General features: G+C 27.0%; 1 protein-coding gene and 2 long non-coding RNA genes across 3 annotated transcripts; 2 read left to right on the top strand and 1 right to left on the bottom strand.

Moving 5' to 3' along the window:
* The first annotated feature begins 3,486 nt into the window (after positions 1-3,486).
* Positions 3,487-6,172, top strand: LOC108564999. The gene is made up of 6 exons (XR_001891165.1): positions 3,487-3,516; positions 3,573-3,822; positions 3,883-3,985; positions 5,387-5,479; positions 5,798-5,934; positions 5,994-6,172. It is a non-coding gene; the product is annotated as an uncharacterized LOC108564999 (long non-coding RNA).
* A 1,384-nt stretch (positions 6,173-7,556) lies between these two features.
* On the top strand, positions 7,557-8,194 carry LOC108564997. Its single transcript, XM_017924218.1, has 2 exons — positions 7,557-7,563; positions 7,644-8,194. The coding sequence occupies exon 2, from the start codon at positions 7,679-7,681 to the stop codon at positions 8,192-8,194; it is 516 nt and encodes a 171-aa protein (XP_017779707.1). The 5' UTR covers positions 7,557-7,563; positions 7,644-7,678.
* Positions 8,195-11,387: 3,193 nt separating this feature from the next.
* On the bottom strand, positions 11,388-13,679 carry LOC108564998. Its single transcript, XR_001891164.1, has 4 exons — positions 13,240-13,679; positions 13,004-13,170; positions 12,623-12,697; positions 11,388-12,101 (listed from the first exon to the last, which is right to left on the bottom strand). It is a non-coding gene; the product is annotated as an uncharacterized LOC108564998 (long non-coding RNA).
* Positions 13,680-15,013: the final 1,334 nt, after the last annotated feature.

Genomic DNA, 15,013 nt, shown 5'->3' with positions numbered 1-15,013 from the left:
AACAAATATTGGAAATACTTTTAAACTAAATACTTTTATATCGTACGCCTATGAACAAGGTGTAACTAAAGCCTCTTATCTCTTATAGTCTCCTACTATTCTATAAGGAATTCTTGTAACGTAAAATCTGTAAACCATACCTAAATTTAATAAGGTCTAATTTCGCTGTTTACATATTTGATGGATTTCCAAAGTTGTCAGCATTGTTTTTGAGTATAGTTTAGTAGGTTGTCAGGAATTGGAAGAGTAAACTTAATCTATAAAATAAAGTGGTGGGGGTTTGGATTAAAGCATTGGCATACGTTAATATTTTTCCAAAATGTATTAACAATTTGTATTGACCTTAAATTATCAGTTTTACGTAAGGATTGTATAAACGTTTAAAATATGATTTATAATTAATATTTTATTGAGCAGTTATAACGATTGTTGTACAAAAAATATTGAAAATACATTTAAACTAAATACTTTTATATTGTACGCCTATGACTTCAAGGTGTAACTAAAGCCTCTTATCACCTATAGTCTCCTACTACTCTATAAGGAATTCTTGTAACGTAAATTCTCTAAACTATACTTGTTTACACATGATTATTAGATGAGTTTATTACTAGATGTCGCTGTCCATTTCATGTACCAATCAGAATATATTGTGAACATATTTTTTTCTTTCTTCTCAAAGAATATATATGGAAGATTTTAATAAAATAAGAATATTTAAAGAAAAAAGAAGATGAGAAAACGAAATATACTAAATTATTAAAAAAAGTTTTGTTTAACAGATAAAAGCCATTTTTAAGAGGCTCTTCACTCTAAATATGTTGATGATCCTTGTTTAAAATAGTAACTATTTATTTTTACAAACAACTTTCTTTGGGTTTCCTCCAGCTTGACCGGTTCAATTTACAAAAGTATTTTACTTAACTGTGTTATTAAAATTATCATATGTCTAACTATCAGGTTTAGGATAAAATAATGAATAGCTACAATAACTGTACACAAATAAAATACAAAACCCATACATTTTGACAAAAAATTGTAATATAATGACTCAGTACACCCCTTTCATTGTATACTCACTAATAGATATTTTCATAAGCATTATGTAAGTTTAACATTCAAATAATCCCTTGGTAACACCTTCGGTACATTAGGAGAGCACAAAGTTGAAATAGGTAACTTTTCATTTAGCTGTCGACTTGAGGACAACTCTTCAAACTCTTGTTATCCAGGTAGTTATTATTCCCAAATGCCGTGAACATTTGAAGGTTTGACAACAATGTAAAATATATTATTGATTGATTTGAATAAAAGAAATGAGGTCAATGCTTATTATCTGATTTCAATAAAATTAATATGTAACAAAATTCTGATTTCATTCATATTTCAAAACAAAAATATATTAAACGTATCTTATTCAAATTCTGAATCAAAAAATTAAACGTTTTAAGCACATAAGAACCTGTGTACCTGTGTATTATGAAATATATCTTTTGTAATTATATAAATAAGCAATGTTGAAATTCATTGGATGTTCAGAAGTTCCCAATATGATTCACGTTTAATAGGAAAGCAGGATTTTGCGAAGGATGATTAATCGATATAAGCTTTAGAGTTCACCACTAGAGAAATTTTCAAATTTTAAACATAAAGTCTATAAAATTAATTAATTCTTACTTTTTTGTTATATGGAAAAAGTAGAATTAATTGAAAAAAAATTAATTAAATATTATTTCTATTGATTATCATGATTATTGTTGTCTTATTATTTATGTCTTTGGATAAACATAATTTGCTGCAACTCATTTTGTGTACTTATTTGGAAAAGTAAGTGAAAAAAAAACATATATTAATTTGGAAATTAAGAATAATTGCAATAATACAAATATAATTATATAGTTTAAAGAATCAATCATAGGTGTCCAATTTTTTAAATTCAGAATTCCTACCTTTATTTTACTAAAAAAAAACAAAATGCTGAAACTGGTAAAAAATTAATCATTATTTTTTGGTTTCCAATTAAATTTGCTTCTCAATCAATTCGTGCTTCTGTTTTAAATATTTATAATTGACTTTTATAACCTTGAACTTGGACTGTCCTTATTGCGAATTATTGATTTTCTGGACGTCCGTCAGGTTGCCTATGTAAATAATATTACTGTTTACATGTTTCTAAAAGCTTCAGCAAATTACCTCGCATTTTAACAACTTCCTAATTTTGCTAATCTTCATTGCGTTATAATATGTAGTGTAATATCATTAGTGCTTAGTTATGTGACGTGAATTGTAATTATTCTATTTTATTAATGCTTTATTAATGATAAAATTCATTACATTTATTTATTACTTTTCTGTCCTAAACCATAGCAAAAGTTATATAATAATTAATATTATTTTTACATTTAATTAAAATAGTAATTTTAATCCTTCAAGTAATTAAGTTGATCTGTAACATCTTACAAGTATTTTTTAACGTGTCTTAAAATATTCAATTTTGAAGTAATAATTAAGGATTTTTGTAAGAAAAATATATATTAACTACATCCTTTCTTCTGAAAAAGGACGACTATTAAATTAATAATAATAATATTTAATCCTTCGAGTAATTAAGTTCTTATAAGTAAAAAAAATAGGTGTTTTAGAACATTCATTTTTAAAGTAATAATTAAGAATTTTTGTAGAATAAAATATTTGGAAAGAGAAAATGTATTTAATACATCCATTCCTTTAAAAAGGACTACTAATAACTTAATAATAATGTGTAATATACAATTAGTTTATGATTAAGCCTTTTAATCTAAACATGTTATGTATGTGAATAGGATTTACTTATATTAAAGAAAATCTGCTTATAAATATGGTAAGAATATTAAATATTAAAGGATAATATTTTATGTAGATTCTAATTACAGGTTAATTCATATTATCTTGGATTAGCAGAAATTGGATGGATTTGTACCTGAAAATTTGATGATTCTACATATAATGATAATCTAAATCTAAAGAATATGCTTTTGGATATAATGGATTTCTTCTTCGTGAATATATAATTTTAGATTATAAATATATCATAATTTATTCCATGCTGTGAACAAGATAATAATTTGAATGGACAGTAGAAATTCTATATATAATAAGGTAAGAATAAAAAAAATATATTCAAGCAATTATTATTATTTTTATAATTAATTGAAGACAATTTTCTTTGTATTTATAATTTTATTATGGTTTTAGGTACAACTTAAATAATCGACATATTAATGTATAAGATTATGTACATTTTATACTAAAATAGTGGATATAATTGTGCCAGTGATAATTTTTGGAGCCCACAATGAAAATATTCAGTTTTAAAGGAATAACTAAGGATTTATGTAATATAAACTATTTGGTATGATAAAATGTATCCTTTCATTTAAAAAGAACGACTAATAACTTAATAATGATGTGTAATATACAATTAGTTTATGATGAATCTTTTTATATAAACAAGTTATTTATGTGAATATAATAATGGTAAGAATAAAGTTAAAATATTAAAGGATGATCATTGATGTAATTTCTAATTACAGGTGGCTGGAATTAGATGGATTTATACTTGAAAAAATAATGATTCTGCAAATAATGATAGTCTAAAGAATATTTTGAATATAGTGGACTCACATGCATTTTTGGGACCCACGAAAAAATATTGGAATTAAGATTCAACAATATATATTTTGTTGTTAAAGTTTAATAAATACAAATGCTGGAAGTAATAGATTTGATGATTAGGGCCTACGATAATCTTAATGCGGCCCTAGAAATTCTACTAATAATAAGGTACAAATAAAAAATGTCAAAGCAATTCACATTTTCTTTATATTTATATTCTTATTATAGTTTTAGTTTTACCGTAAATAATGGAAATATAATGGAAAAATAACACAAGAATTACGAGACATAATTCAAATCCAAAGAATCATGGAAATTTTAAACCAAAATTGTGAGTATATTTTTAAGCTTTTATCTTTTTATCTTTTATTTTTAAGTTTTTACCTTTGTATATTATCTTTATTTCATTTTGCATATGGATTATACAAAATGCATCTGTTAATTTTGGAAATTAAGGATTTACAACTGTATTTCAAAGAAAACAAGGAAACAAGACAAATTAAAGCTGGATTAGACAGAGATTGCAAATGGATTTCTGGCCTTGGATCCTTAATTCTTGACTATGTTATATAATAGAGACTATTTGTTAATATCTGTTAATTAATGTTAACTATAGTATTTGGTCATTATTGAAAGTATAGTTTTATTAAAATTAATAATTTACTCTAAAACTAACTTCTAAGCTCAATTATATCTATCTTACAAATAAGACTAGTATGACTAAAAAACTAAACTTTATTTTCATTCTTTTATTTTCACTAATATATTGTATTAATAAAATTTATTATGAATTTTAAGCATTTTCTACTTGTTTTGTTTATAAATCGACTGTTTCCATAGAGAATACAGTTTTTAATAGATATTTTATAAACATGACTTTAGTTTAATTGAATTCAATTAAAAAGTTTTATTGAAATTCATTTTTTCATTCAATTGAAAAAAAAAATCGATTTTCCCGTAACATCGAGTCACGCTCGGCAACTGTTTTGTCCGTTGTATTACCAGGGTAATAGGAAGAGAAAGAGGTTTGTGGATGCAACATTTGTACCCTTCCTTTTTAAGGCAAAGTCTAGTACAACCTACTTGGTAACAGGATATTAGGAATGCATGTGGGTAAGGTTCTGTATTGATTTCCATGTACCACAATTCCCAAACAATAGTCACGTTATTTATATGTTAATGAAGGTCAACGTGATTACATTGTTTTCTTGCTAATATAACTCAGTTTCTTACATATTTACGCATTCTAAATATTTCATTGCATTGTGTTTCCTACATTTGAACTGTAACGTGGTAAAGTAGACAACGCAGCAACTACGGTCCACGGTGCTTCCAAAATTTCTGGGAGACCGGATCGAACCGCGAAGAGAGAAGGTCGAGGTCTCCAGTTGAGAAGATTTTTTATATATATTTGTGTGCTCCAAGAGGACGGTGTTGGTGCTCTAGAGGAGCCAAGGCCCACCGTCGGAGAACAAGTTTGCTGATCATAAGGAAGTAGTAGTAGGAAGTAGTTATAAGAGTTATTCCTCTCAATAAATGGAAGTGGCGCCTTGAATCTTCCCGACTTTGAAGATTTTTTACATTTGTATTTTTTTCATACACGAAGCACTCGTGTTACAGAACGTTGAAAGAAAAACAATTAAGCGTTGTTACAAAATTAGGTTAGATCTTATTATTTATATTATTATTAATTTACAATTAATAAACCTTTTCTAATTTCGATATTTTACAGGCTTCCAAATTTAAAACTGAAGAAGTTTACGGAGGAAATTCAAACACAAGTATTAGATTTTGAAGAAAGTTGTTTCGTCTTCATATAATTATGGTAAAACATGTTTCTTCATTGTGACTAGTGGATAAGTTTCTAGACAAATGGTGAAATATACCACAAAGAGTGGCCCAACTTAATTTTGTCAAAACTGTCAATTTTTTTTGATAAATTAAGTTAAAATATGTATAATACTTTACGAATGGAAGATCAAATTTTTGAAAAAGCATTTGGTTCCACTGGAAATTAAAAAGCTTGGAAATAATTACTCTTTATGTGGTCCCATGGTGAAACCACTATCACACAAAGTGTTAAGCTTACTTTGATTCTTGTTAATATTTTAAAATCGTCTTTTCTAATTTTTATATTTTACAGGCTTCCAAATTACAAATTCTAAGAGTTTAATTGTGACCCGAATTATTAAATTCAAAGTCACTTCCTTCTACTCTCCATGTGTTTCTTCAAAGCAAGACGTCTCCAATTCCAAAATACGTAGCTTCATCGCAATTGTGGTAAACACATTTTTGGATCATATTTTTATTCAAAGTTTTATAATTTTTATATTTTACAGGATTTAAAATTTCAACTGAAGAGAAAGGAAATAAAAACATTCTACCTTGTGACTCGAGAAACGACGATGTTCGAGAATTGTGTTCCATAATACTTATCTTCGTATAATTGTGGTAGTTGGAACAATATCAAATAGTAAAAATATCCAATAGTATTTAGCATGAAATGCAAGGACTCTTATCCAATAATATGAAGCATTTATTCAAATATTAGAGGTAATAAAATTAAAATATTAACTTTATTATGAAATAATGAAACAAATTGAAATTAGACAAAAGACAAAATAATGCAGAAAGAGACAAAGTTTGTATGTGCTTGGTGAATTGCTTAGTTCTTGATTGTCTCATAATATATAAATTACTTGTTAACTAATGTTATACCATGATTATGCATATTCTTAAAGTATTGTTTACAACATTGGATTTGAATCCTGATGTTCCAATATATGTAATTATATCAATGTATATGAAACTGTTAAATAATGACATTTTCTCTTTGTATTTCTAAAATCAAGATTTGTTAATAATATTTCTTATATATTAATATCAAATACTTACAATTTTTTAATATAATCAAATAAATATATTAGAATAAATAATTTTATCTTAAATGAAAAGTGTAGTTTTATTCTATCTTACAAATAAAACTAATTTGACTAAAACCAAACTTTCAATCACAAATCTTTTATTATTAATCAAAGTTATTATGAATTTTAAGCATTTTCTACTATTTTTGTTCATAAATCAACTGTCTTAATAGAAATAAACGTTTTTTATTTTACAGAAACATGTGTTATTTTTGTAATTTGATTAGAAAATACAATTTTTAATACATGCTTTATAAACTTTACTTTAGTTTAATGGAAATTTACTAAAAAGTTGTATCGAAATTCATTTTTTCATTCAACTTTTTACTAATTTCGATTTCCCCATTAAATGGTGGCGCGCTCCGCAAATATTTTATCCGTTGTGATACAAGGATACTAGGAAGAGAAAGAGGTAGATTTGCCGCCGATTTGTTTGAATTTTCATTCAAATTCATTGGATATTACGTATGTGTGGAGCTAATACTTACAGCTCTGATTGGCGTATATACAACTACGTAAATGGTGACTCAAGGACATCCAAATGCGCGTTATTGATTATTACAGTATCTCTAGTTGCCTACAACAAAAGTATAGAAATTTGACAATTTATTTATGTGATCATAAAAACCTTCATTTATTGGTATAAACTATGATATGTTACAAAATAACATATTTATATAGAAGTTTACGTGAAGTAACGATTTTAGGTAGAGATGAGTATACAATCCTGTAAAAGAAGGACTAAAGGTATGATCTATTATAACGTTTTCAATGACTTATTATAAAAATCTGGAACTGAAATTATCATGTTGTTTTATTAGCTCTCAATCATAATTGTATTTTTTTTAGTTGTCTCCAGCTGAGATTCATCCCTCTTACGTAAATACGTGACGCAGGACTCAATCCCCAATTTACGGTAATAAATCTTGTAGGCGTCATTTCAAGTTGCTTATAAGCGCTATAAAGAGGCTCCTGTCCCATTCAGGTATCAACAGCTGAGTTAGTACAAGTGATATTCAACTAATCTGTTATAAATTCACAACAATATGGATTTTTTTACAAAAGACACGTCTTCTATTCCATCAGAAGTGAATGAAGCTATGGAAATCTTAAGAAGAACCGAAAATGAAAATTCAATTGCAACCATCGAATATTTATCAATAAACAATGTCACGTCATCAAACGACAACATGCCTATTTGTATGGAATCTTCAAGACTCCAAGTCTGTGATGTAATGGATTCAAAATCGAATCTCTGCATATCTAAAGAGGATCCTTTATGTAAGTTTACTAATGCAGAGGAGGACAATAATCATTGTCCAGAAGAGGCTTCTAAAGTAGTAGAAGATAATGACTATTACCAAGGAGAGGTTACTAAAAGAATGGAGAAAGATGTATCCAATGTGATGGTGAAAGAAAAGCCATTTTTTATACCCAATGAAAAAATGTTGATCGATATGGGCTTATATGAATGGTTAGAAGAAGATGATGAGTTGTGTGATTGCATGGAAATTGAATGTAATGGGTGTTTCGAGACTTGCAAAGAATGCGGATCTACGAAATGCAATCTCAATTGTAAGATCAGCGATTCCATCAAAGTCATTAGTGAAATTTAATTATAAGCTTGAAATTAATAAAGATTTTATTTGCAATTTTCTTGTCTTTTATTATGTAATCAATATAAGATTAAATATGGCTTTAAATTAAAAATTTAAATTCATTCCCAAATATCCAAGTTGTACTTCAGTATGTTAAAAATAGAAACGTGTGGTCTTGAGTGACTCGGTTCCCGAATATAAATCCAAAAACGGTTTATGAACAGAATTAGATATATAAAATGTACTATGAGTGTAATGGTATTGCGCACTGTTTGAAACCGGACTAATTATAAAATATATGTTTTAAAAAAATTACTACATTTGTAAATTTTTAAAAGAATAAAATTCTCTTCAGACGTTAAGAAAATCAATGTTTTATTGAACGTCTTTATTTTTGTGTTATCTTGCTAAAAAAAACCTACTCGATAGACCTGAATGTTTTCCGAGCTGAAGCAAGAAAGTTACTTATAAATTGATGGAAAATTAATGTTTATATTCATAGCATACTGGTATATATTGATTGTTCTGTTAATGTTCCTAGTATCCTGATGTTTGAACGAACAAATCCTGTCGACGAGCATGTTCGGAGCGGCTGTGTCGGTTCGCACAAGATACCGGCCTTTTCATATAGAATATGCACTAATTAACAATTAGAGGCAAATTCATATCTCACCTGTAAATCATAATATCCTGGTATCTAAACAAACAAAACAGCTATTTCACATTGCATAATATAATAATTGTATTATACTTAAATATTTAAAAAGCTTATTGTTGGATAAGGTCAAAGTCCTCAAATTCTGCTAAATAAAATATGAATAAAAATTTATGTAATAAAAAAATATTATTTCTATTTTACATAATATTTGTTATTATATGTTTATTAGCACTTTATGAAATTTTATTGTTTTTGGATACGAATTTATGAATAAATATAAAATTTAAATAAACAATAATCTGGATTTCGAGAACTTTTACTTTCATTCTTATTAATTTTGAAAAAATAGTTTATAAACGTTAGCCCTTTGGCCAGCCTATTAATTAATATATATATATTTTTTATTGTATGTTAAAATTTATTTATGTATAAATTGTACTTTATTTTTCTTCTTTTTATGTATTGATGATTGGCCAATAAATTATTATTATTAGTTTAAAAATATTTAAATAAATTTAAAAAAAAAAACAAATCGCTTTTATTAATTCCTTGTATAATTTCTATATCAAAATATGCGAAATTTAAGGCCTAATAAAGTCAAACTTAAAAACTTATATTGTATTTTGGCGCACTTTCAAAGAAATCAATACTTTATTCCACGTCCGTGTTTTCCTATTATCCTGGCAATGAAACGTACACTTTGGAACTGAATTATTTCCGAGCTCCAACGTGAAAGTTACTAACAAAATGGCGGCAAGTTTATATCTAACCTGTTCACATTCCTAGAATCCTGACATGAAACGTACTGAAAAGTTGTGGATTGTGTTCAACGTGCACGAATCTCGCAAACTTAGTACATCAAATTACCTATTTTTGTTTCTAGTATCCAGATACCTAAACGAACAAAACAGTTTTCGAATGCGATTAACAAAGTGGCGGGAAATTTAAATCTAACATGTTCACATTCCTAGAATCCTGGCATGAAGATGAACAGAAAAATTGTGGATTGTATTTGACGCGCTGTGTCGCGCAAATTAGTAGCATCAAATTGCATACGTTACCTATTTTTGTTCCTAGAATCTTGGTATCAAAACGAACAAAACTGATGTCGATTGTGTTCGATGCGCCGAGTCGCGCAAACGAGGAAGGAACAAATTGGCGGATATGGAAAGATACATTTCCTATTTCTATCCCTACCATCCTAGTACCCAAATGAAGAAAACGGTTGTCGATCGTATTCGAAGCACCGTATCGCGCAAATTTCATAACGAAAATACTGAAAAATTGAGTGAAAAAATAAAGTTTTTTTTTTTATAAAATTATCCCATGAAACCCAAAAATTGCTTCAATATCATCAATTACTATAATAGTACTGGTATAGCACACAAAAATTTTGAACAAAATTATCAAAAAATATGGACAAATGAATATTTTTATAAATTCAATAAATAAATATATTTCATAGGTGTTTAATGATTTTATTGTTTTCTTATTTTTGCATCTATCAAAGTTTATCTTTGTTTCAACTAAAACTTAATGAAAAGTAATTGTAATTTACTAACAATTAAATTTAAATATTAATTAAAGAAAATAAGAAATGGTGGATAGAATGCAGTGATTAATGTAAATATATTTATATTTTGTAATTTGATAACATAAGAATACAATAATTTCTATCTTTATAAATTAATTTACCCGGCGCATCCACCATTTCATATTTAGCCTATACATCGCAATTAATTAGTAGTTTCTAATTTTTAAATTATTATTTGTAGTTTGTATGGGACTTTATAATCAATTTTGTCGATTTTATTATTTTAGTAGCAGTTTTTGAAAAAAAAAATCTATTTTCTTGACATTTTTTAATTATTTCAATTTTGTTTTATAAATTTTAATAGTTTTTTTTATTTAAAATATCTTGAAAATAATACTTTAGAAGCAATTATTGATAATCTTTCATAATTTAAACAAAATTAAAAATTTTAAACAAAACCAATTGTAATTTGGTAACAATAAAATTTAATTAAACGAAATAAGAAAGAGTTCGAGCGAATAATGTAAATATATTTCATAATTTGATAAATTAAAAATATAACAATATCTATCTTTATAAATAAAACTCTTAAATATCTCAATTAAATATAATCAGAAGAAACAATATTAATTAAGTCCAATCAAATTTTGTAAAAAGTATATATATATATATTTTTTGTAAATAGTAATAATAAACTTAGCAAACTAATATATCCCTCTGCAATCCCATAAATCAGCGTTAAGTCTCAGCAACTGTGGCCTTCCACCAGTCTGAATCTGAATGCCGAATCCCCGCTGATCTTTCGGCTGAAGTGTTTCACTCCTACTTCTCCGGGGATTCAATTTTAAAATTTTTATTTATTTACATATTTATATTACAATGATATAGGGTGTGGTATTAAATGTAGACTGCTATGGGCTTTAGCCTCTTTCAGCCTTCTGTTATTAAGGTTTTACAAACAAAAAAAAAACATCAACAATAATAATAAACAAATAAACAGAGATAAAAGAACACAAATAAATATTAGTAACAGAGTACAGTGAAATGAAATAAATGAACTGAGCGAGGACAAAAATATATATGCACTTAAACAAATAACACTTCACTGCACGAAAAAGCGTAGGAAGAATGTTTTACATCACTGAGGGGTTGCGTAGGACTGTTTTTTTAAAGTCTTGGAGAAGTTGTGTTAATGTGGGGTCTTCTCCAAGGAAATACCCTCTTTCCCTGAAATGCCCGAAGATGTGTTGCCCCGATCATGCAAACATGTCCATCCTTGTTCTCCCAAGTGCTGACAGTGTTATTTGGCAGAACCATTGCTTACACGCTCCAGGGTGAAAACAACATCGCTGCTTTGTATTAGATACTCCGACAAATATTATTCAGTAATTATAATTAAAATTATAATTGATATTATGTATAGTTTTGATTCTTGTACTTCAACATAAAAAAATCATGAAGTGAACTAGTTCTAAGTATGAATGAATAGCACATAATAGCACCGTATCAACTATTATATAATACAATGCGAGTGACGTAAGCTTTTGACAATTGGTAAACAACATTAATAGGCCGATGGTCTTCGTTGCTTGCATCGCAAATAACTGATGCGATTTTGCATGAGATCAAACACAACAACAAGAAAAAATCTTCATATTCATAAACAAAGTCATGGCAGGATGAAATTCTTTGAATTCTCACGTTTCTCCAATAAAATTGTCATCATAGAGTAGCTGAAAATTAAAAAGAAAAACATTAATAGACAACGATTTACTTTGAGAAAATAGCTAATTTTTATTTTAGTTTATGAAATCTTCGTTTGATAAATTTAAAATGTGCTACGAAATTTCTTTTGAATTGAATTATATGTTAGTATAAACAAAATTTTCTTTTTCTAATTAATATTTTTGATTTTCAAGATTTCTTTGTATCAAAATTCTTAGAAATTTTGTACCAATAAAAAATGTAAATAATTGTAGAAATAGAAATTGAGAGATAATCATTTTCAATTTACTACAATTATGATACTTTCTTAATATTGTGGATAATTTACAAAGCTTTTTATTATATAACAAATTGCATAATGTATTGATTGATGTATTGATTGCATAATGTATTGATTCATTAAAACTGTCACATTAACTATGAATGAAGTTCATCTTAGTTTTGGAATAAGAACGAATACGTTAGATCCGAATGTTTTCCAAGCAAACAAGAAAATTGCTAACAAATTGGCGGCAAATTTAAATCATACCTATACACATTCCTAGCATCTTGGTGTGCAAGTGAACATAAACGTTGTTGGATGCATTCGTCGCGCACAACATAACTAAAAAACAAATAAAATATTAATTTCTAAATTATAATTGAACAAAAGAAAGTAATTAGATTTATTTTTGTTTATAAAGGATTTTGCATCATATTTTCATCATAATTTTAACGAAAAGCATGTTTTAAGGACTAATTATTTATCTTTAATTTGCTGAAAAATGAACTCAATTCACATAAATGTTAAAATTACAGTTAGAATTGTTGCTAAATGAAAAATATAGAAAAAAATCTACTACACGTTTTAAAGAGTGAAAAGATAGCTTGCTCAATTCAGATTATTTGTTATGAGTGTTTATATACTCACGTATTATTGTCCATCATTATAATATAAAGAAGATTTTTCAATAGACTTGAGTTTATCAATATCCAATCCCATCCATCATTATCCTTATAATTTAAACAAGTAGTCTAAGGATATTTTCAGAGATAGACCTGTTATATAGTTGAATGAATATGGTGCTGATTTAATACCTAATAGAACAAATTTAATAATTAGTTAAGTAATTACTTATATTATAAGTAAAATTTTAGGATATTTACCATTATAGTTTAGCAAATGAGTTATGTAGTTTTTCATGAAAACTTCTTCAAGAGATAGTGGATTATAGCTTTCTTCCATTTAATCTTAATCCAAATAGTAGAATACACATCCATGTGATTTCTGTAGGTTTCATGAAATCTTTTTCCATCATTTTTCAAGAAATAGTGGATTATAGCTATCTTCCATTTAACCTTAATCCAGATAGTAGAATACACATCCATGTGATTTCTGTAGGTTTTCATGAAATCTTTTTCCATAATTTTTCAAGAGATAGTGGATTATAGCTTTCTTCCATTTAACCTTAATCCAAATAGTAGAATACACATCCATGTGATTTCTGTACTTTTTCATGAATACTTCTTATATGATTTAAGAGATTATGGATCATAGCTTCATTCTTCCTTGCATTTAACCTTAATCCAATTAATAGAATATCCATTTATACCTAAAAAGTAATAACACATAAATTATCAGGAGTTACAAGAGAATCATTCAATATATTCAGTAATAAATACATACAAATAATAAATAAACTAGAAAAACATAACACAAATAACACACGCTTATTTACCATCATTTACCACTAAGCAACTGATGAAACACAAAAAAATCAATAATCCACCACAGACTTGGACCTAAACACAGGTTTCTGTATTACATTTCGTAAAGCGCTACAAGTGGTTACATTTTTTTTAAATTATTTACTTGACAAAAAATCGTAGATATAACCAATTTGTATCTATGTTATCCTGTTACGAAAAACGTATTCGATAAAGCCGAACAACGTCTTCGGGATTCGATTCAAATAAAATACAAACATTATTAATAAAATGTCTTCTAAAAAAAATGAACATATTTTTTTGTTTATAATTATGTAATTATAGTTTCTAAGAATATTATTACTCGCACGGGATTTCGTTACTCACGTGGCGTCTGAGAAACTCCGTTAATATTTAAATGATTAGATTGAGTAAATAACCGAATGGCGTCTGATAGACTCTGCTAAGAATATACAAATGATATAATTTTAATTAAAACAATGATAAGGTTATTTTTATCTTGAGATTGAGTAGAAATCGAACACAATCTGTTTCATTTGATGCTACGTTCTCAATTACCAAAAAAATCAACGTGCAGAATTTCTTCGTTTTTGTTATTGTTACTGCTCTCTTATTTTGATTAGGTAATATATCTGAGCCGCAGTTTATCAGATGATTCCGTAGGTACTCAGATTGCTCGAGTATCACTATGTATATAAATGCACATTGGTCGGTAGCGGGAGTAAAAGAGTGGTCACTTTAGTGTTAACTACTGTTTGAACACAAGCATAGAAGCATCGCACAATTGAATCCTGTTTCGAATAAGTCATACTGTATTCAAAGCTAATCATGTAAGTTTTTCATATATTTTTACCACAAATATTTAATTGTTAACATATCTGTAATAAACCAAATGGTTAACGACCATTGTTTTTCTGTCTGGATTTTTTTTAATTATTGATTTTTACTAATTAGTACATCAATTAATTTTGCTGCACAACCGTTTATATAATATATCTCAAAAAAAGTAAAAAAACTGCAGTATTTAACCTTTTAACCCAAAAAAACATATATTTCCTTACCACTTACCATAGGCACCAAAGTTTTTAGGAAAGTCTTGGTTACAAATTTACCATAAGTTAAATATTTGTAAGATTTTATAAAGAATTTCAATAAATTAGGAGTTTAGTGGAAAATTTGCCAATTTCAGTTTCAATTTTACTTAATTTTGTTG

This window comes from Nicrophorus vespilloides, unplaced genomic scaffold (genome assembly GCF_001412225.1).
Source record: "Nicrophorus vespilloides isolate i.1.1-1 unplaced genomic scaffold, Nicve_v1.0, whole genome shotgun sequence".
Taxonomy (NCBI): domain Eukaryota; kingdom Metazoa; phylum Arthropoda; class Insecta; order Coleoptera; family Silphidae; genus Nicrophorus; species Nicrophorus vespilloides.
The sequence above is the reverse complement of the archived record's forward strand: the minus strand, read 5'-3'. Positions and strand labels throughout refer to the sequence as shown.